The sequence below is a fragment of the Urocampus carinirostris genome, chromosome 7 (assembly GCF_059441175.1).
Source record: "Urocampus carinirostris isolate Australia breed hairy pipefish chromosome 7, RoL_Ucar_1.0, whole genome shotgun sequence".
Taxonomy (NCBI): Eukaryota; Metazoa; Chordata; class Actinopteri; order Syngnathiformes; family Syngnathidae; genus Urocampus; species Urocampus carinirostris.
In genome coordinates this window covers 41,579,765-41,603,431 of record NC_142355.1, presented here as the reverse complement: position 1 = coordinate 41,603,431, position 23,667 = coordinate 41,579,765, and the positions used below count along the sequence as shown (strand labels likewise).

At 39.6% G+C, this 23,667-nt stretch overlaps 1 protein-coding gene across 1 annotated transcript in view; it reads right to left on the bottom strand.

Annotated features, from left to right (window-relative positions):
• The window catches only part of hipk2 (homeodomain interacting protein kinase 2), a 173,896-nt gene extending 159,763 nt beyond the window's left edge, over window positions 1-14,133 (bottom strand). The window contains exon 1 of the mRNA XM_088341004.1: window positions 13,760-14,133. Coding sequence (XP_088197130.1) covers window positions 13,760-13,778 — 19 coding nt within the window. The 5' untranslated portion in view covers window positions 13,779-14,133. The remainder of the gene's footprint in view (window positions 1-13,759) is intronic.
• Between the last annotated feature and the right edge of the window lie 9,534 nt (window positions 14,134-23,667).

The window sequence follows — 23,667 nt, the reverse complement described above, 5'->3', positions numbered from 1 at the left end:
TAGGGGAGCGTCAAAGACCGGCATGTGGCTTCTGTGCAGGTTTAGCCAATAAAGAGGTCCAAGTCTTTTGGCAATAGAAAGCATCTTCTTCTGTTTAGCCAACCAGAAAGCAGAACACAATGCACGATAAGAATCCAAGAAGCAGTGAACCAGCGATAACAGAAACACGAAGTAGCGAGGTGTCTCTGTGCCTTTAAATGCTCATATCGGTTTTAAATCTCAAGAAGTGATGAACAGCAAAGGGTATGCTCTCGTCTTTACCTGGGGGCGGATGCAACCACAGAGCCAAAAGCAGCTGTTCCAAAGTGACACCACGCATCAACAACAGTGCCAACGGAAAGAAAGAGGCCGGCCTTCAAAGCACTCACTCGACCACTTTGATCTAAATTAACTGTCAGCGACTGATGTGGTCGAGACAACCATGCTTTCCCAGTTTGCCAGAGGTCTGCAAAATGTGTCGAGAGCACTAAAGTAGGGGACTCAAGTGACTACTGAGAGCATGAGGAACCAAAAACGGCCGATTACGAACCAAGAGAGTTAAACCGTTAATGTGATGAAGACTGAGTATCATTGGAAAAAAAAAGTTGACTCTTTTGATTTAGCAGCTCAAATCAAGATCGTGTATAGTTTTTTTCCTAGATTCCCTATTTGAACAGGGCAGCCTCTATAAAGCAGTTCAAAGGCGAATCCGAAGACAAGGATCGACTGTATGTACAAAGGTTTTTGGAATACCTTGTAACTACCGTATTTATTTGTATATAAAGTGCTTGTTTAAGTCTAAAAACTAAGTTTGGGTGTACGTTATAAACGAGGGTTTACTGTATTTGTGCAATGATTGATCAGTCAAAAAATATCGGCTGGTCACGATTGCAAAATTGGACATAACGAGATTTGAACACAGTTGGCGGGGTGAGAGCAGCAAATCCTGACCACCAACGACATAGATCACATGTGAAAACATTTAATCTCATAATCACACTATTTTTATTCTCAGTACCAGACGAATGTTAGAGAATAGAGAAAACAGAAAGTACATATACTTTAAATAATGTCAAACTGTTGGAATATATGCTACTAAGATAAATAATTATCACCAGTTTGGAGTAAGTCAACTTCATACCGGTCAACCTCCACGGCTCCATGCCCTTACAAACTGTCGTATTTTCCCTCACAAACAACAAAATAATCTTACACCCTATTTTTTTCTTCAAACGTGTTTATTTATGTAGTTTAACATGTTATATTGCACATGTGTTTCGTTATATCATATATATTGTTCATTAACATTTTGTTGTGAGATACTGAGTTGCTCGACATGAATGAGGTTTATTATAAAAAAGGTTCAAAAATTAAGTAGCTTGGACGTTCACTGTAGAAGGAAAAAATACATGCAAATATAATTACCGTAATTTCCGCACTATAAGGCGCACCGGGTTATAGGGCGCACCCCAAAAAAATAGTTTTTGGTCCGATTTTTGACAGAGATAAGACGCACCGGATTATAAGGCGCTACAATGGGAACGTGGACAAAACAGTCAGAGAGTTAAGTCCAACTTATTACCCCCTTAACATTCCCAAAGCTTGCAAAGACGCAAATACGTGTCGAGAACACGTGCGGATGCGGTGTCCGTACGATGTCACTCAAATGCATCGTTCCATCATTCGGAAGGTTCAAGTCTTGGGATTCAAGGAAATGCCAACCATTCCTGAGTTTCTATTTTCTTTTTCGCTCGCAACTTTACTGTGCATATGACAATAAACACTTGGAATTGAGTTTAATTTAAAAATAGACACTCCATTCCATCCATTATCTGCACCGCTTATCACAGAAACATCAAGTTCAGTCTGAAACAAGATACAGGGACAATATAAAACCCGAAGTAGCTCACCGAAGTCGTTGTGTTCATAATAATGTGCAGCCAATGTCCTCTTATATCCGTGAGGGTAGTAAATCCAGGAGAATAAAATATTTTCAAATACAGAATAGAAAAAAATGCTTTCTCTATGCCGTCAGCCACGTGCCATAAACATTCATCTTTTTTGGCCAATTGCAGGCTTTGCGTTGCCGTTTAAGCCAATGCCAGCCTGTAAATGATAAAAAGGATCCGCCCCTTGACCTCCGAATAACTTTAGCCAATAGTGATCAATTCAAATGATGATTGACACATTGGTTAGCCAATGAAACGCCGGTAAATAAATCCCAGCATACACCCTTGTTTTGGCCAATTGCAGGCTTTGTGTTGCCGTTTAAGCCAATGCCAGCCTGTAAATGATAAAAAGGATCCGCCCCTTGACCTCCGAATAACTTTAGCCAATAGTGATCAATTCAAATGATGATTGACACATTGGTTAGCCAATGAAACGCCGGTAAATAAATCCCAGCATACACCGTTGTTTTGGCCAATTGCAGGCTTTGTGTTGCCGTTTAAGCCAATGCCAGCCTGTAAATGATAAAAAGGATCCGCCCCTTGACCTCCGAATAACTTTAGCCAATAGTGATCAATTCAAATGATGATTGACACATTGGTTAGCCAATGAAACGCCGGTAAATAAATCCCAGCATACACCCTTGTTTTGGCCAATTGCAGGCTTTGTGTTGCCGTTTAAGCCAATGCCAGCCTGTAAATGATAAAAAGGATCCGCCCCTTGACCTCCGAATAACTTTAGCCAATAGTGATTGATTCAAATGATGATTGACACATTGGTTAGCCAATGAAACGCCAGTAAATAAATCCCAGCATACACCGTTGTTTTGGCCAATTGCAGGCTTTGTGTTGCCGTTTAAGCCAATGCCAGCCTGTAAATGATAAAGAGGATCCGCCCCTTGACCTCCGAATAACTTTAGCCAATAGTGATCAATTCAAATGATGATTGACACATTGGTTAGCCAATGAAACGCCGGTAAATAAATCCCAGCATACACCCTTGTTTTGGCCAATTGCAGGCTTTGTGTTGCCGTTTAAGCCAATGCCAGCCTGTAAATGATAAAAAGGATCCGCCCCTTGACCTCCGAATAACTTTAGCCAATAGTGATTGATTCAAATGATGATTGACACATTGGTTAGCCAATGAAACGCCGGTAAATAAATCCCAGCATACACCGCGTACTACTTGGCGTTCGGGGGAAAATCGAGTCGGCGGCTGCAAGTTAGTTGGAAAACTTTGCAATTTTAAAATTGATCCATAAATAAGGCGCACTGTATTATAAGGCGCATGGTCAGCTTTTGAAAAAAATAAAGGCTTTTAGGTGCGCCTTATAGTGCGGAAAATACGGTAAGTAGAATAATACATTTTCTTATTCAAATTATGAATTTATTTTCTGCATTAAATTATTGTTGGTAATATACTGATTAAAGGGATAACCACAAACCTGTCTTTTTTCATTTTCTCCTTTTATACTTCCTTATACAACATAATAATTTGTAATATAATGCATCAAAGCAAGTAAGCAGTTTGAGAGCCGGCTCTCTTTAATGAGTTAAGCCGAAAAAGCCGGTTCTCTAAAAAGAGACGGACTGAAATGACATCTGAGCCCTTTAATGTTACCTGTAGTGTTCCGCAGGGTTCAGTGCTTGGCCCCCTTCTTTTCAGCATTTACATGCTTCCATTAGGTGATATTATTCGCAAGTACAATCCCAAGAGCAAAGAAGTGTTCTGCTGGTTCGAGAGCGTTCTCCATCCGGGCACCGGTGCTGTGAAATGCTCTTCCCCCTGAGATCCGATCTGCAACCTCAGTGGAAATGTTTAAATGTAAACTTAAAACTCACTTCTACTCCATAGCATATGAATAACCTACTCTTCTCGTCGGCTGAAAAATAGTCTTTGTAATATAGTGTAATAATCTGTGAAGCCCTTTGAGACTCTTCGTGATTTAGGGCTATACAAATAAAAATGACTTGACTTGACTTCCTTTCACTACATAACTACCACATGAAATCCGAGGCGGCAGATGCATGCGCACAGTAGCATCAAACCGCTCACTTCGTTTGCAACGAAAAAAAACGATATTGAGATAGAGGCTACCGCGGCGAACTTGTTAGACTTGATTGATTTGCCGTTTCGTAATAGTCGGTGTATACCGGATGCATACCTGTCAACCTCCACGGCTCCATGCCTGTACAAACTGTCGTATTTTCCCTTACAAAATACAAAATAATCGTACACCATATTTTTTTTCGGAATGATGCATGATGGGAAATCCCCATGCACACAGTAGCATCAAACCGCTGGCTTTGTCTGCAACGAAAAAAAAAAATATTCAGAGATAGAGGCTACCGCGGCGAACTCGTTAGACTTGATTGATTTGCCGTTTCGTGATAGTCGGTTATACCGGATGGTAACCATAATTGACAAATTTGCGTTTTTCCGTACAGATTTTCTCGTACGTCGTACACGTCTTAAAATGCATAATAAACATACTTTGTACGGCAAAACCGTACAGGTTGACAGGTATCCAACAAACTACTAAATTCCAACTCTCTGTTTCACGAGGTAGCAAACTGTAGACTTTTAAAATGTAGTAAGAATCGTATTCCATTTGATTTATCGCCCAACCCTGGCATCCACAAAAGATGTGGCTCGGCCAAGGACTCGGAATCCAGCAGAGCTCTTCCTGCAATTCTAATCAGAGCTGAAAAAAGGCACAACCCTGGACTGTAATCCTGGGTCGTGGCCTGTGAGGAAGAGATCAATCAAGCAGTTCCAAACAAGGGTGAGCGGAGGAAGGCGGGAGATGGAGCCGGGGAGTCATTTCTGGTAAAGTCGCTACGTCAATAAAGGGGGAACTTCCTTACAAATCAGGACAGGGTACATTCCCTTTTGTGTACATAGAAAGGGGTAGAAAGTCATCTATGCTACCTCTCGCTTCGATTAACTCCATTTCATTCCTTTGCGGATTTATAATTGACAGATGAGGGAAGACGCTCTGTGTTGGGTGTGTGTGACTGTATGCGTGACTGTGATAGGCTGGTGTATGCTGTCAATCAAACAGCGGGCTGTAGCAGAAGTGGATGCCTCTTAAAACAGACTGCAGAGCATGGTATTGAAAAGAAATTCATCAATTCAACCAGACTCTAAGGAAAGTCAGAAAAGTGCAGTCAAGTGGGGATCACCAGTGGGTGCTCTGTGGATTATTATCAAGTTCCAGAAGCAACTTGGGCAGCATTGGGGAGAAGGTAAGAGCTGTGCTGCTGGTCTGGCTACTGCTACGGCTAAGCTAAAAACTCTCCCAAGCCACCGTTGAGGACCCTGAATCTTTCCAACGCAAGGTCGATCTGCCATAAAACTGATGACCTGGAGCTACAACTCATGGGAAACCGATACACTCGGGACGGTTTCATTATGATAATCACGGAGATCTGGCTCAATTCGAAGACACTTGACACTAGGGCGCAGCTAGGTAGATTGCTTTCTTACATTGAAAGAAGAACCCCTGCAATTTTATTTCATTTTTTTATAATCACAATAAAAGCATTCAACTGCAATTGTGTGTGTGTTTTTATTTGTAGTTTTAATATAGTTATATGTTACAGTCTCTCATTCTGTAATGACGTCATCTTGAGGTAAGTTTGACCCATGGGGGCTTTTCTGAAGGTGCGACACTACTTAGTGAATTTTTCCTTTTTGCGGGGGTTCTGGTCCCCATTAACAGCAAAGCCGAGGTATCTGTGTATCTGGCCGTGTGGGTATATTCATTAAACATCACTCTGTTCCTGACACGGCAGACGGCGGTTACCACTTTTGGGCGAGCGTGAGTCATACTCCCTTCTGGCTGTAAACTGCTTTGGGAGTACCGCGTAAAAACACTTTCCTGGAACACAATTACTTTTCTCGGTAACGATTACTCTAACACCTTATTAGTAAAATGTTGCAACTGAGCACCTGTTACAACATGGTGTGTTACTCCGCTACTTTTTAAAAGTACTGTATTTTCCAGACACTTAGTCGCAGTTTTTTAAATATTTTGGCCAAGGGGAGCTATACTCCAGTGAGACTTGTACGTAAAATTATTAACACATTATCATATCATTGAGTTATACATTTGTATTACCAGTACTATATATGACTTTCACTTTTGGCCTATGTTGATCATAGCAACCTTGACCGCAACCTAAAAGCGGAAAGAGGAAACCTGCACAATCATCTAACTCCAGGACCCACCGGGAGTTGTTTCCCTGTAAAAGTGACAGAGGATAAATATTTCATTGGATTAAGTGATTTGGAGTAAAGATGATAGTTGGTAAGCAAGTTCTTTAAGCTTGAGTTATCTGAATAACTCGAAATATGTTACGTCGTTAACGTCGAGCGTGTCTATGTTATGCACGTACGTGCAATATTAGTATAGTGAGGTTTCTATTTTATTTATATTTTAAACTGCCTTTCAAGAGGACATGTATGTATTTTGTGTTGCATTTTATCATGTAAATTTGACCCACAAGTGCAACTTATACTCCGAATGTGACTTACACTTGTTTTTATTCTCCTTAATTATGAACTTTTTGGCTGGTGCGACTTAAAATCAAGAGAGACCTATCGTCAAGAAAATATGGTCGTTCATGAATTAGTATGTTTTTCTATCTATGACTATTCTCCCTCCTCCTACGCTCACAACATAGCACACAACTCCGAATTCTGTCGGGATCACAACGCTGATCAGGATACTAAAAAGGGTGGTTTATATCTCATCTCATCTCATCTCATTAGCCGTACCGCTTATCCTCAGTAGGGTCGCGGGGGGCTGGAGCCCATCCCAGCAATCATCGGGCAGTGGGGAGGGGACACCCTGAACTGGTAGCCAGCCAATCGCAGGGCACACAGGGACAGACAACTCATTCGCGCATTCACACCTAGGGACAATTTGAACCGGCCAATTCACCTGAAATGCATGTTTTTGGAATGTGGGAGGATATAGAATACAGTTGATAGTTTCTGTGGCGCTGGCTCAAGCACAGTTTCTCCCTACTGATATTCTCTCTACCATATATATTCAAATCTAAGCTATATTTATCACAGAAAAATGAACAGGGTTCGTACACCTTTTAATGGCCAAATTCAAGGACTTTTCAAACACTTTCAAGGCCAACATTTGAATTTGTTTCAAAACCTTCAAAAGAAAAAATCCTGCACCTATCAAAAGGAAGGGTTTTTTTTGTTGTTGTTGACTTTGATGACTAAAATAAAGTACATACTTTGTGTTATTTTCAGCTGTACGTATCTATGATCTACAATGTTTTTGTGTCAATGGGCTGCTATGAACTTACATGAAATCTGCCATTCTTCTCGAACAATGCGCGTGCAGCTTGGCTATGTCACACTTGTTTACAAACATGGAAAGGGCTATAAAAATGGTAGGTAGTAATAGAGTTTAATACAGAAGACAAAAAAAAGAAAGAAGGCACTGAATGTATAAAAAGCAGAAAAAAGAGCCAAATTTGGACTCTTTTTAATGATATTGATTGCTCCAAAGAAGAATACATTCAATCTTTCAATCTTAGAGACTGCTAATCTTTTGCTATTTGTTTTACATATTTACATTTATATTTTTTGCATGTTCTTCAGAGGATCTGTGTCTAGTTTGGTTAAAAAATCAATGGTAAATAGTTAGTTTTTTTGCATTTTAGTATTTCTTTATAGCATTGAAGAGTTAATATTTGTAATTTTCATTTATTCAATTGTTTTGCATTTTCAGGTATTTTGTTTTGTTGTTCGCCTTTGAATTTGTTCAGTGTGCAAAACCTACAATAGTTTTGTATTTTCCCCAAAAAACAGTAGATCTCTGAGCATTTAAATTATATTTCATGTGTTTTGGAGGGATCCCCTGCAAAATATGTGAATTTACTATTTACTACGGTGACGCTTTACATGACAATGCCATAATAACAAGCCACCAGATCAGGGGTGTCGACCTCATTCTCAAGCACTATTTTTTTAACTTTTCTTCATTTATTGCGTGGTCTATAGAGTCAGACCAGCAAGAAACATGGCAACAATAACGGTTTTAATAATTTTCAAGCATGTCACCCTCAAATGTAGGCATTTGCCTGACCTTGAAAACAAAACATTAAATTCAAGCATTTTCAAGGATTTCAGGCACCTGTATAAACCCTAAATGAAAACCTGATATAACAGAATCAGTTTACCAGAAGCGAAAAGTAGGCAGTGGGGAGGCGGTGTGGTTTGTACAAGGAAAATTAAATTAATAAGCCAAACGTGAGCAGCGAGCTCACAATTTACGTATAAGAGTACTTTTATTCACAATTTTTTTTTTTGCAACACACCAAACCCGAAGAAAAAAAGAAGACGTCATGGACCTTACCCAGAAATGGATGAAATGTGGTTTGAAGACTTGGACAAAATGGATATGGAGTGTCTGTCTGTGTCAATTTGTAAGCTTGCACAAGCCAAGAAATACAAAGGCTTTACCGCTTCCTTGGGTTGTGTTCACGTTTTCCTCCCTTTCTTTCATTATGTGACTATTTTAAGCAATATTTGCAGGTCCATACAGTAAATAGATTATTACTTTTAGAATAGCGCGCTCCTTTCTTGTGTCAGTAATCTGGGGGGTAATTAATTAATTTTTAGAAGGAGTAACCATAGCTATTTTTTTCTTCAACAGGCCCAACACTGGCTTTGAATGAGTAAATCCTCATAAAGCAGCGTTATGTTCCTGTATGGTCAATACTGTATGTCCGGATTTCACCCTCTCAAGACGCGTGTTGTATACTTGCCACAATAAAATGCTTCTTTTTTGCCACATTTCATGGACCTGTTCTACTCAGGGGTGCAATTGCAAGTCTTTGTTGTGTTTTAGTTTCCTCACAAACTCACTTGATGTCTGCCCTTGCCCTTTTGGTTTCACAATAGAAGGTTTGTATACATCAATTTCATGTAAGTCATCAACACAGGCGATCATTGGCTGCTTCTGCCCAGTCTGGACGACATTACCGGCTTGTGATACCACAGAAGAGCTATCAACATTATGAAGGACTTAGGGCTGCAACTAACAAATATCATGAATAGGTTGATTATTCTTTCGATTATTCAATGAAAAAAAAATAGATATATATTTTCTCCCATATTTAGATTTCAAAGTTTTCAACAGATAGGAAAATAGTGCACAAAACAACAGATTAATATGATATAATATAAAATGATAACAAATCCAAGACTGTCTAAAACACAAGCGGGCAACCAGTTCAGGGTGTCCCCTGCCCACTGCCCGATGATTGCTGGGATGGGCTCCAGCACCCCCGCGACCCTACTGAGGATAAGCGGTGCAGCTAATGAGATGAGATGAGACATACAAATGTAGGCTTAGGCTATACACCAGCCAAAGTGTTACTATTTTCCTACCACCTTATTATTGTTACATTTAGATAAATCAAACAAAAGAAAATAATGCATGTGTAGTAAAAAAAAAATACAAAATATGAAATAGGTAAAACCAATTTTTACAACGTTTTCAACGAATTTGTTTTTGGTTATATCTTTGAAAATGAGAATCATGTGTAAATAATATATAATATGCTTAAGCATCTGACCCTTTTGTTGAAAGAAACATGTCATCATTATTAGTTTTCTTTTTACATTATATATTTCATTTATTTTACATATTGTATTCTCTGTATTTCTTCAGCACTTTCTGTTTCCTTGAAAATTGTTCATTTTGTAGTGCTTGACTGTTTCATTCCGCTTTTGTTTGTAATGATGTACAATAAAAAAATTGTTTTAAAATTTTTTAAATGTAAGATACTTTTCTCAAGGCGCCCTCTGCCAGACCAAAGAGGTAATGCATTGATTTAACGTGCTTAGTGTCTCATAAATCGCGTAACACGACGAATAGATGAGGTATCCCGTTGCCAACGCTTTTGAAAATCGATTTTAATCAACTTTATTTATTTGTTGTTGCAACACTAAAAGAACTCTTCTCACCCCGGCCACCAGCTTTTTGACCCGTTGCCCTTTGGTCGAAGCTACAGGTCCCTTAAGACAAGCACAAACAAGTTAAGAGACAGTTTCTTCCCCAGAGCAACACTATTACGTTTAAAAGCTGTTAGTTTCTTTTATCATCAATATTGAGATATTTACCACATCGAAGTGGGCACGGGGAGAGGAAAACCGAAAAAGAACTGGGGTGACAACATGAAGGAATTGGGTGGTGCCAACTTTGCCAAGACCCAAGAACAGGGCAGGGACCATCAATATTGGAGAAGGCTGTCCAGAGTTGCGTCCTCATTGGTGCCCCCATGACCCATGTGGTTAAAGGATCCATGAACTATGAGTGGTTATCACATTCGTCAATCACGCGAAAGGTCCCCGGTTTGAAGACCTATGGAAACATATGTTGGCCTGGTGTGGGATGGGCGCCACCAGGCTGGACTTGCCCAAGACACACCACAGAAAATGATGCCCCTGCAAACCTTGTGGTTAAGGGATCCAACCAAGCAACCAACCTACAAACCAACCAAATAACTAACCAACAACATTTCGATGCGATTACATGCCTAATGTGTATAGGGGACTGGTTTGTGTTTGAAAACGTAGACCAACATTTGTGGAATTGTTCCATCACACTGCTTTTTCTTTAGAATTCAGCAACCTGACAAACCAAGCAAAGAGCACAAAACACAATGTCTCCCCATTCGCCATCTGTCTTCCTGTAAGACTGGGGTCGGGAACCTTTTTCACCCAAAGAGCCTTAAGCAAAAATATTTTGATTTTTTGGGGGGGGCAGAGAGCCCCACCATTTATTTTAAGCCAAAACTTTAAAAAATCGCCAAAACCGCTCTCCAAAAGCGAATTCTTTGGCCCATTTTAGTTCACTGTGTAAAATCCACGAAATAATAATAATGCAAGTAATTGTGTCCCATATCAATATAAATATACCACTTAAAATGTGTCTCCCTCCCGCAGTCACTGTCAAGTGTTGAGGGGCTCATTTTTTAACTAAATAATGGTTTCAAAACAGGGTGCAATGCGAGCAAAGTTCTTTTGTAAAAATGTCACAAAATACTGCAAACGAGGATACCTACAAATTTACCTTTAGTGCAGACGGCGCTGGTCGAAAAGGACTGCGCGCATCATGTCCCGCGTATAGCTCCACCCATTCTTACCGCTCACCAAATGAAATTGCTCTAGGTGCTTTGCTAGAGCTTCTGGGAAAAACTTTTTTCTGGGTTTAAGCTTGTGTGAATCTTCATTATAAAGTGTCTAAAAAATGAATATGTAATACTTCCCTAATGCCCCCAATAAGCAGGTCGGCGCCTTGCATGGCTGCATGGCCGCTATTGTTGTGTGCGTGTGTGTGTGTGAATGGGCAAGTGTGAAGCACATTGTAAAGCGCTTTGGGAGGTCTTCAGTGACTTGAAAAGCGCTATATAAATGCAGACTATTTACCATTTAGTAAGCTCCCATAGAGAGGATTACTTAGCCCAAATTAGCCAAAACGGGCTCCGTTGGTGTGGCACCTTGATTGTAAACTGTAGTTACAATTGTGTCCTATATGTACTGGACCAAACAATTTTTGAGGTCATCATTGTCTTGGCTTTACAATTGTGACTTTTGGCTCATGTGTAACTATACATTAAATTGTCATGTGAATTCTATCCTATATGTCCGAAGCCATATGTACTCATGAAAAGAGCCATAGATGACTAGTGAGCCATATGTTCCTGACACCAGCGGTTAGTCCTTCCTATCAGTTGAACACTTTCATCAGTTTTTAATGTAAAATGCCTATGAAAAAAAGTTTTTGGACACATGTACTTGCTGTCAATGAAATTCTAATAGATCACAATGCAGGATTAGGCTAATATGTGAAGTTCATTACCTATAGCCAAAGGAATGAAACAACATCATGGCCCCTTACTCAAATTAAACATCTTGTTCTCAAAAGGGGACCTTGGTCAATTCCATGACGACTCCACAGTGCACATAGCATAGCAACCTTTCTTTAACTTCGCGGGGGAACAGGCAAAGTAATTAATTCCCCCACTGTCTCCTTTTCCTACCCCCACTCAAAAGGGTAAACCAGGAAATGTCATTTACGCTCATTACAGTTTGTACCAGTCTCAAATCTGACTCTTTTTACGTCAGAAAATCAGCGCCTCATAGGCTTGTAGTCTCAATTTTTCATTAATAACAATATTTAAGAAATCTGTTTGAAAATTACTTCTGCAGAAATATTACGACAGAAATACTAGAAAAAATACAACCACAGTCATACAACAACAAAAATATTATGTATATGATAAAAAAATTCTACTATGGAAGTACTACAAAAATACTACTACAGAAATATTACAACAGAAATACTATAAAAATACAACGACAGTAATATTTGCAAAGTACTTCAGTAAAACTACAAAAATACTACTATAATTACTATAATTACAAATATACTGCTACGGATATATTATGATGGAAATAGAACAATAAAAAAATGTAACAAAAAAATATATTACAACATAAATACCCCAAAAATACAGAAATGCTGTAGTACTACTCTACCACATCAAAAATATGTCTACAGATATACTACAAAAATACCACCACACTACAACAGAAAATATAGGGCGAGCAGCAAAAAAGGGGCTAAAAATTAATACATATATACTACCCCAAAAAAAAACCACTATGGGAATACTAAAAAAATACCACATAAATACTACAGGTAAAATGTCAAGGTGTCCTTAGGCAAGAAACTGACACTTCCCCGATAGGCAATTACGTTCCTTGAGTATGTGTGTGAATGAGTAACTGTGAAGCACATTGTAAAGCGCTTTTGAAGGTCTTCAGTGACTTAAAAAGCGCTATATAATTGCAGACCATTTACCGTTTACCATTTACAGAAATACTAGAAAATACAGCTATAGAAATACTACAGCAGAAATACTACAAAAATAAAATTACAGTAATACTACAAAAATATAGCCATTTGAGACTTTTTGTGATTAAGGGCTATAACAAATAAACATGACTACTGAGGAAAGTTCCGTTTGATGCCAGCAGAGGGACCATAGAGTAACTAAGAAAAAGAAAGACGGTCGATGAGGCTCAACAAATATTGGATACATCGGGGGTCATTATTTGCTTTGTGGCGCAGTCTCATTTGCATAAAACTCCAGCGGGAATGCAGACGTGCTGGACTTTGTTACAGAAATAACTATAATTGCGCATTTAGAGTTTACAGCGTGCAAGCTTGTCGCCCGAGTGAGTAAAGCAAGAGTCTGATTTCAAATTTAATGTAATATACGCGTATCGGGATTTCGTTTAGAATGGACTGATGTAAATTTGCAGAATACCTGAGCATAAATGCATTCAAGATCGTTAAGTTTACAGCCAGTGAATTATTACAGGACCTGCACTCGTCTTGGTGTGACAGGATTAAAAAAATATGCAACCAAAGAAACATTCGATTGCAAGCGAAGCAAATTCAAATAGCTTTATTATATGTCTTGAGAACAATAAAATGAAGCAAAGCAAACACTACACTGACGCTTTTTGATTAGCGTGAACAATGCCTTATTTGATTCGTTCAGGATGAGCACAGATGGAATCGTTTGCAGGTGTTTGCACACAGAAAAACTGAAAATAACAAAACATGAAACGTAAGACGTTGCATAAAACAAAAAAGCGCCAGGTAGCGGCAGCGTTAAGTGTTTGAAATACATTATAAAGTAAATACGGCGTGCGTGCTGAATGATGACAGAAGGACGCGAGCGTGCAAAGTATCTACCCGTTCCGTTCCAGTGGGACTCACCTTCGTATACAGGGGCCATCGGTGCAAGGCTTTCTGTTATTCATGGCAAACAATAAACAGAGGCGTCCTCTCCAAACTCAAGAAAAATCTGCCATCTTGAAGGGCAGATGAGCGCAGCACGTCGGTCTCCTGCATTACTGGCCCGGTTCATTAATGAGGAAAAAGGCTCCCAATTCCCATTCGGTCCGGGGCGTCTCTCGAGTGTCGGTTCCGATTCGGGAATCAGAGGAGAAAACCTGCCTCGGACGGCTTCTCTCCTGAGACGAGCCACGAAGACAGGTTGACTTTCAGCATTTGCACGACATGGCTGTGAAGTGAAGAGTCTGCAAAAGTTGCAGAGGTCTGACTGAGCGCTACGAGTTTGCCGTGCGGGTGAGGAAGAAGGTCGATTGTCGAGTGAGTCGATGAGAAGAGTAAGGGGAGGGATGGTACGGGAGGGGGCGCCAGGAAATCCAATCGTCGTGAAAGCATGATTAAAAGCAAAATAAAAAATGATGAGAGAAACAATTCGTATTATCTGCACTATAGACCCTTTTCATTTGTTGGCAAACATTGCATACCTGTCAACCTCCACGGCTCCATGCCCTTACAAACGGTCGTATTTTCCCTTACAAGATACAAAAATATCTTAACCACGTTTCTTTTTCAAACGTGTTTATTTATGTAGTTTAACATGTGTTTCGTTATATCATATATATTGTTAATTAACATTTTGTTGTGAGATACTGAGTTGCTCGACATGAATGAGGTTTATTATTAAAAAAAAGTACAAAAATTAAGTAGCTTAGATGTTCATTGTAGAAGGAAAAAATACATGTACATATAATTAAGTAGAATAATACATTTTCTTATTCAAATTATTAATTCATTTTCTGCATTAAATTATTGTTGGTAATATACTGATTAAAGGGATAACCACAAACCTGTCTTTTTTCATTTTCTCATTTTATACTTCCTCTTTTTCTTAACTTCTTTATACAACATAATGATTTGTAATATAATGCATCAAAGCAAGTGAGCCGTTAGAGAGCCGGCTCTCTTTAATGAGTTGAGCAAGAAAAGCCGGTTCTCTAAAAAGAGACGGACTTCCTTTCACTACATCAAACCGCTCGCTTCGTTTGCAACGGAAAAAAACGATACAGAGATATAGGATACTGCGGCGAACTCGTTTGACTTGATTGATTTGCCGTTTCGTGATAGTTGGTGCATACTGGATGATACCCATAATCGACAAATTTGCGTTTTTCCGTACAGATTTTCTCGTGCGTCGTACACGTCTTAAAATGCATAATAAACGTACTTTGTGCGGCAAAAACGTACAAGTTGACAGGTATGACATTGTGATGTATAAAGTGGGCACCGCTTAGCCTGGAGGCAAAAGAGTGCTGCTCTTGTTAGAAAACAAAGGAAAATAATGCTTAGGCATTAAGTCAAGTCACAGTGCTTGATTGTTGATATAACCGGGCTGTGAGAATATCGTCAGACTACAATTGAAATACTGGATTGTTGCATTCAAGTTATGCTTATGTGAATAACCCATTCGATCCCCATAACCACCATTGATATGCAATTGTAGTCAGCGCTAAAAATAACTGATCAAGAACTGCACAAGCATGGTAACACATTTCCATTTTGGTCCATGTATTTATAAGACTCTTGTTTAGATTTTTGAGCAATTTGTGGTTTTCGTCTGCACCTTATAGTCCGCAAAATACAGTAAATACATACTCATCACATACCTGTCGACATGGATGTAGCCAGATTGTTTTGGGGAGGACAGGATAGGCTTTAATATAATGAGAAACACTCGATAAAAAATAAAATAAAAATAATAATAATAATACGAAAATAGAAATGTGAACAAAGCATCTGTCTTGATATGGTTCAGTCCATTTTATTCCTAGCACCACTCTTTGTTGGGTCGGCTAGTGTCACTTACGGTATAGCGGCGTAGTCTGTGGAGGCTCTGGTGTATTACGATGAGAATATGTTATACAGTGGTTATAGCATGACTTAGTTATCATCAACAGATATTAGTCGTTTTAGCTGCGTTGAATCCAATATAACAATGATCAGCCTAGCTTACTGTAATTGTTGTGAGTGTGTAGGCTATTTATCCTCTCAGCACCAGCATGGGCATTTGCATTTTTTTGTAAAAAAGTCACCATGTCCAGTCACTATTAAGAAATACACCAAACCTGCTCCCAATTTATTTGTATATGGTTGTCGGCGCTACCCATTGGATCAGTTTGAAGTGTAATGTGATGTTCACAAATGGGAAGTGACACTCCTTAACAGTGTTGAATGATCCTTAATTACATTAAGTGAAATGAAAAAAATGATAATAATAACCAGCCAGACACTCGGGTTCATAGCACCCCCAAAGCTCTGAACCTAAAATCAGCCCTGCCAGTCAACATCAGCCGATTGGTCCCGTCATTAACGAATTGACACAACATGGTTCCGACAGTGCCATGAAAAAGTATTTTGCATATTTATCGCTCACAAAGGTTTTAGATCAAGTTTTTTTACCAAATAAAAGCTTGATCCATCACAAAATTTGCATACCTGTCAATTAATATGTTATTGTGTATGTTTTCTTTCTTTCTTTCCTGTTTCTTTGTTTGTTTGTTTGTTTCTTTCTTACCTGTTTGTTTGTTTGTTTCTTTCTTTCTTTCTTTCGCAATCCCTCTTTCTCTTTTTCTATCTCTTTTTCTTTCTCTTCTCTCTCTCTCCCTCTCTCTCTTTCTTTCTTTCTCGTTTGCCCACCCTTTCTCTTTGTTTATCTGAATCACCTCTGAATTAGTGTTTAACTCAATGATCGTTTGTATCTGTGCGCCCTGGGATTGGCTGCCGAACAGTCCAGTGTGTCCCATGCGCACTGCCAAAGGGCTCTAGCTCCACCACAACCCTAGTGCGGATAAATAAAAATCTGAAAATAAATGAATTAAGTATTTAAGAAAAATTCAAAATTGTATAGGTATAGTTAAAAAGCACCTGATGTGATCACCTACTGTAATTTACCTTTTTTCCTAACATGTTGATTTTCCTGTTTTGGTTGGACAAGGTTTGTTTTCTTACGTCTGCCCCAGACTGCCTCTGACTAAAACCCACTGTATGACGCCATGAGATTTACCCATAATGAATTCGAATGGAATCGGATTACATGGGCTCACACCACTGTGATTAATCTGTCATTTAGCTGCAGCACTAAATTGCACTCGCAGTATTATGCATACCAATCACTAAATTAAAGGCGCACACGGAGACCTGTGGGGGGACGTTAGCAAATGATGAATTAGAGGGGATCAAGTTTAGCCTAACTGAAACTCTAATCTCACATGCATTTTTATTTTATTCTTGAAAAAAGAAATTCAGGTAACAGATTAAATACACAACCTGGGGCTGTGTTTATCACCCGCGAGCAAACCAAAGGTAGTGATAATGTTTTTGTTTGGAATCTAAGTATGTATACCTCTTTCTTTGTTTGCTTGTTATTTTCTGTTTGTTTGTTTGTTTATCTGATTTATGTTTGTCCACCCAACATAAGACCACTATCTTTTACAGGCAGTCAGGTATGTTACCCCACGAATGAAAACTGAAAAAAAGCTGACTCAGCTCTTTTGTTTTTGTTGACTAACCATTTCTTCTGAGAAACAAATTCCACTCCCCAAGGCTAGAAAGACATTGAATAAAAACGTCATCTTTATAAGCAGTCAGGTAGGTTACCCCAGGTGTTTAAACTGCCCTCCAAAAAGCTGATTTAGCATTTTTGGTTTTGCTGACTCAGCATCTTTCCCAGAAAGCCATTCTAATCTCCCAGGCAAGAACACGTTTGGCCAGGGTCACAATATTTTACAAGCAATTATGTAAGTCACTCCAGAGGTGAAAAGGCCAAAGATCCTACCAAAAAAGGGACATGCAACCCAAAAATGGTTTTGCATCTCCACGCTGGTAATGCTCTAATGGCGCACAGCCAATCTCGGTGAATATAAACTACTGTATATTGACACTTATTAGATTATAAAATGTGTCACCGAGTCTGTTCTCACTATCACATGAGCTTTCCAGCTATATTTGTTTTATTGTTTAATAAGCACATCATTATTTTGAAAATATCAATTTAGTTGTTAAAAAAGTTCCTTTATGCTTATCGACATATTTGAATGACGTGTATACTTTCTGTATTTATTTTGATGTTTCAATATATCTTTTCATATCAGTACTTTCCCAGCAATAGTCTTCCGATAAGTCAACCCCTATCATCCAACTTTCAAGATACAGCTGTGTCCAGTTTTAACACAAAGCTCTTGAAGAAGCTGTGACTTCCTTCCTTTGCTTGTTTAAATTTAAGGTTTTATCCTCCCAATCCACACCCCTTTTGAATAAAAACAGTGGGCAGCAATTTTTCGATGCCTTCTGTGTTGAGAACGCTCTCCTGATGAATTGGCCCAGAGTACTCTGTTTTGTAATCAAACTCCTCAACTAAACTGCTTCTCTTCAGCTCTTTTTTTCTTTGTCCAAAAGCTCGGCCTGGTCCCGGTAGTTGAACAAAACGAGACAAAGAATGTCTACGCCAACACTCTCTTTTGAAAATATATCTGTAAATAGAATCAAAAGATTTGAAAGAATTTTGAGATAGTCAAACATATTTAACATATTTCAAGTTTAGTCTATTGCTGTTACATTTAGAGAATAGTTCTGTTGAAAGACTGATTAAAAATTGTTGACAATAGATGGACAGACAGGCAGATGGTCTCTGACAATTCTCTGGGGTTAATCCATCAATCCATAGCTCTGCAGTTCATTGTGATAATTGTGACTCAGCCAGAAAATAACCTCCCGGTTTCAATGATTAAGATTTGGAAAATACTGTGAATAGTATATACAACAAGTCTTCCGGTTATGATTCCGGTTAGCTTGCAAGTTGAGCTGTCTTGCAAATGATTTGGTTTGGACTGAGGACAGACAGGATCAAGAATGTGAAAATTGACATTCATTTTGGGGAGTTGCTGTTTATAGTCTTAGTAAAACAAGTCATGCTTTGGGAAAAACAACTGTCTCCATGATTAGATTGCAGTTGAAATGCGGGCTTAAATAACAAAAAATGCAGAAAGGACGCTCTGTGGATTATAAATAAATCCCAGAATATAGTTGTAGCCAGTATAAAATGGAATGAAGGAATGTAATGAGTTATTGGTCTTTGCTTCGACAGAGTCCAAATCTTCTTGTTAGGAGAGGATGTGTGGGTATACACACATTCATCTACAACAGCAGAGAAAGAGCAAATTTCACTGTAATTGTCACAAGCCAGAAACTGAGACAGGACCCAATAGCGTTCGTTTTACTCAGTTTTATTGAGAAAGAGAGCAGTGCTTGCTTCCACGCCGATGATCGTCGGACACGGGTAGCTGATGGCAAGAACGCGGAAGTGTCCCTTATGTGTCAAGCGAGGGTAGTCATATGCAGCAGGAAAACAGGTCGATAGCCGAGACGCAGAAGCAAGGGCAGTAACGAGCCCCGAAAAGAGGTCGGCAACAGGTATCAGGCAGGAAACAGGGCAAAACGGGTCGATTGCCGGGACGGAGGAGCAGGGCAGAAACGGGTCCAGAAACAGGTCGGCAACAGGTATCAGGCAGGAAAAAACCGGGCAGGAGAATGTCGGATGGTACAGAGCTTGCCTAGCTGAAAGCATAGGTTCGCAGACGGTCTGACAGCTTCCTCTCGGAAGACGGGGGTTTAAAAAGAGTCAGGGAGTCAATTAGCGACCAGGGTTGTTGGCGCCAACGGGGCAGTCGCAGGTGCCCTGAATCCGCAATCATGACAGTAATATTGTCTAATTTTGAATTTTATGCCTCAAGTTGTGTCAACATGAGAACATTGTGGTCTTATAAGTCCGTATTGCTAATTGTGCTAAAAAATATTAAGTTTTTGTGTCCGCCAGAAAAATAAAAACTCCTATATAAAGGGTTCATATACCTTTTTCATGGCCATATTCATGCACGTTTTAAAGACATTCAAAGCCAACTTTCCAATTTCTCCAGTACCATTAAAAGAAGATCTCTGGTGTGAATCGTGTATTCTGTAGAGCCACAATTTTATCTGTGATTAACATATGCCATTATTAATCTTTCGTGCGCTTTTATCTAGACGTACAATTTTTAGATCTTGAGTAAATCGCAAATATATTTGTTTTTGAGACAAATCTCCCCCAATGAAGGAAGTTTTCCTATTACAATTTACAACCGGTGAAAGGCTACCTCAATTTTTTTGCATGGCCCATAATAAATTTTCCTAATTGATACCCATTCCGGGCAGCACGGCGGCGCAGTGGTTAGCGCTTGTGCGGCACAGTGACAACCAGTTCAGGGTGTCCCCTGCCCACTGCCCGGAGATGGCTAGGATGGGCTCAAGCCCCCCCGCGACCCAAATGAGGATAAGCGGTACGGCTGATGAGATGAGATGAGATACCTATTCCTTGAACTGATACTCATTTCATAGTACCTGTTTAATTAAAGAATGCACCTGTCCTCCTGGGCGCGACCTGTAGTGGGCAATGACGCTTCATGATTCGTAGCCATTTAAACTATAATGCCAACATCTGTTAATAACGAGGGAAGAAGCAATGAAATGGCAATGCAAAGCCACCAGTAGAAGTGTCAGTGTCATTCTTAAGCAGACTTGTTGAAAAACTTGGCAACAATCTCAAGCATTTACAATCACTTCTTCAAAAATTCAAGCAATTTTAAATCCTTGAAAACACAACAATCAAATTCAAATATTAGCAAGGATTTCAAGCTCCCATGCAATTCCTATTTCAAACAAAAATGTTAATTATTGTTAGGCCCTACTTTTGCTTTAATGCTACATGTGAACTCGAAACCCAAGAGAAAACCAATTTAAGCAGTAAGGAGGTATTTTATAGCATGAAAAGAGATTTTGTCCAGTGTCCGGGAATTATACACAGCAGGCAGTAGTGGGAGTTTATTGGTGAAGCTGGGTGACTGATGGACAATGTTGGGAGTAACCCTGTTACTTAACGGCGTTATTTTTTTCAGTAATGGAGTAATCTAAGAAATTATTGTTTCCGCCCTTACACCGCCGTAACCGTTATTAACAGTCAAAAGCGGTGCATTACTTACGTTTTTGTGCATGTTTACGTAAGATTTTTCTTTACTTTTACGTACATTTTCATGCGTTCCCAACACGGCTGATGAATGTCCATTGGCAACCCAGATAAGAAGCAAGTTTTAAGAAAAAATCTGAAGAACTCTGCAGATAAGGAAAAAAATCACCATAAGTGGCTGGCCCACCAAAATAAAGGAAAGAAACCTAGAGGGAAAAGAAAACTTGATAAGTATGGTAATACTCTAAATGTGCATTAGGCTCATTATGAAGGTAGATAACTAGATCAGTGGTTAGCAAGAACCAGGCGGCGGACCGGCACCGGGCCGTGGTACATTTGGGCCCGGGCTACACAGAAAGAAATGAAAGTTGCTTTGGTTTTTTTGCTAACTTTAAGTTTGGTTGCGCGTTATACACAATGTTTTACTGTAATATATTACTGTATTCGAGCAACAATTGATCAGTTATCATCTCATTTATGCAATCAATATCAACTCCTGCACCATTAACAACTTGAAGAAAATGCAGTTGGTAAGCTTTACTGTGACCATAAAAGCATAGTTAATTGCATATACAGTACGTGTCTGACTTTGAGTTCAGTATAATTTGAATAATTTAAATGTGCTTTTTAAATAAATGTAAAAATAAAAACGTACTTGTGTCACAATTCTGTCACTTGCCTGCTAATTGCCCTCAACTGCACTCGCTCTTTCAGCCCCAGGTCCCACTCATTCCCTAATTATCCCTCTCCCTATTTGAGCACTTCTCTCTCAGTCACTCTTGGTCAGTCCGTCAGCGAACACCAGCGCATGCAAGGCAAGCACTTTTGACTCTGGCTCCCGTTTTGATCCCGTCACGTTCCCGTATCCTGCCTGATTCTGTCCCCTGTTTCCTGTATCAATCCCCGACCACGCTTCGTTCTCTAATCCCGGCTACCCGACTTGTTTAAATCTCCGACCATGATCCGTTCTTCTGTCCCGGCTACCCAACTTGTTTCGATCCCCGACCAAGCTTCGTTCCCCAGTCCTGGCTACCCGACTTGTTCTGATCCCCGACCACGCTTCGTTCTCCTTTCCCGGCTACCCGACTTGCTTCCGATCCACGACCACGCTTCGTTCCCTCGTCCCAGCTGCCCTACTTGCCACCTGTCACTGGCCGCAAGGGCTTCCTGCTCCTCCTGCCCAGTGCGCACCAGATTACTCTCTTTTTCCTCTTGCCCTGACTTCCCCGATCCCTTGATAAAGCATTGTGTGAAATGTTATGCATTTGGGTCCACTGTTAGCTCCAGTCGTGACAATTTGTTTAATGTGTATGCGTAAGAAACCAGTTACGGACTTAAAATGTTGTGCTAAACTGGTCTTTTTTGTGTTTTCATCCTCTAAATTATTTATCCAATAGGTAATTTAGTCTTGCAACATTAAACATCATTAACTAGTCATTAATAAGTATTTTTGGTGAAAATTATTCAAATACTGCTCAATAATGTGTGAGTATTTGGTCAGATGCCCCACAACCATGATAGATGCAATTAATTTATGTACTTACTCAAATTAGAATTAGAATTAGAATCTATTGTCTTCGATATTAACGTTGTGACGCTGCTCACCGACTTTGTGTGAACGCTCAGACCTGTGGAAAATTAGAGGGAACATTGCTTCCCACCACCAGAGGGCCCCAACTGGCGTTTGAACTGGGCACAAGTGTGTCTAATTATCGCACACTTGTGTCCAATTATCTTGAACACTTCAAAAGGACATTTTTGTTCAGCAAACATGGTCAGGTCATTTTTGGTTCTTCTGTTATCCCCTGTGTCATTACTTCCACCACCGTGCCAGGTTTGCTTTTTTTTTTTACTTTGCTCCTCGCAGTTTTACATTTAAATTTTCAGTTGTTGTTTCCTGTTTGAACTTTGCCAAGTTTTTTTTCTGGTTTCTTGTTTGGACATGTTAGTTGATTTGTGCCCACTTGTGTGTTTGGTACTTTGGTCCTTTTGTTAATAAATACCGCCCCTGTTTTTGAGCACCCGTGCCTCCAGTTCCCGCCTCCCCCGCATGGGTCAATCATCTACAACCAAAACTTAATACATTAGATCACAAAGATGTCAATTACCCCCAATGGTGGTGTAAAAATTAATAAAACAGTCTAAAGCATCAATGGGAGGAGTTCAGAACCTTTTCATGTTCTGATACAGTTGTCCTCCGAATCCTGCATTTACATAAGGTCATTCGTGTCCCAGGTTTGATGTTTACTCAATAAAAGAAACAACTTGAGAACACTAAAGTTTTGTGGTGGTTCTGCGGAATCCTGCTTCATGTCCGTTTGACCATCTGAAGCAATTTTCTTGACCAATGTCGTCAGTATTTCTGACTTCAACCACTAATGACGATGATCTCATCATGTTTTTTAAATGCTACAACCCAAAGCTGTTGCACTGACTAAATATTTGCACTGTGGGCACGCACGCAAACGCAGAGTCAAGGGCAGAGCATTTAAAGATGGTGAGCTCAGGATATGGGCTCGGCTGGGCCGGAGTGAACCTCTGCTGAACTCTGTGGCGCAAGTAGCGTAGAGAAAATACTTCATGACTTTTTTTAACAGTCCAAAACGTACTACAGACATCCCTTGGTTTTCTCGGTTATTAGGTACCATATCTAATCAAGAAAAGGAAAAATCTGCGAAGTAACATCGAATCTTAATAAAAGCCCCCAAAGGGTTAAATTTCCTCCAGATGACGTCACTATAGACTGAGAGCGTTCGCCTATAACGAATACAACTATAGATCT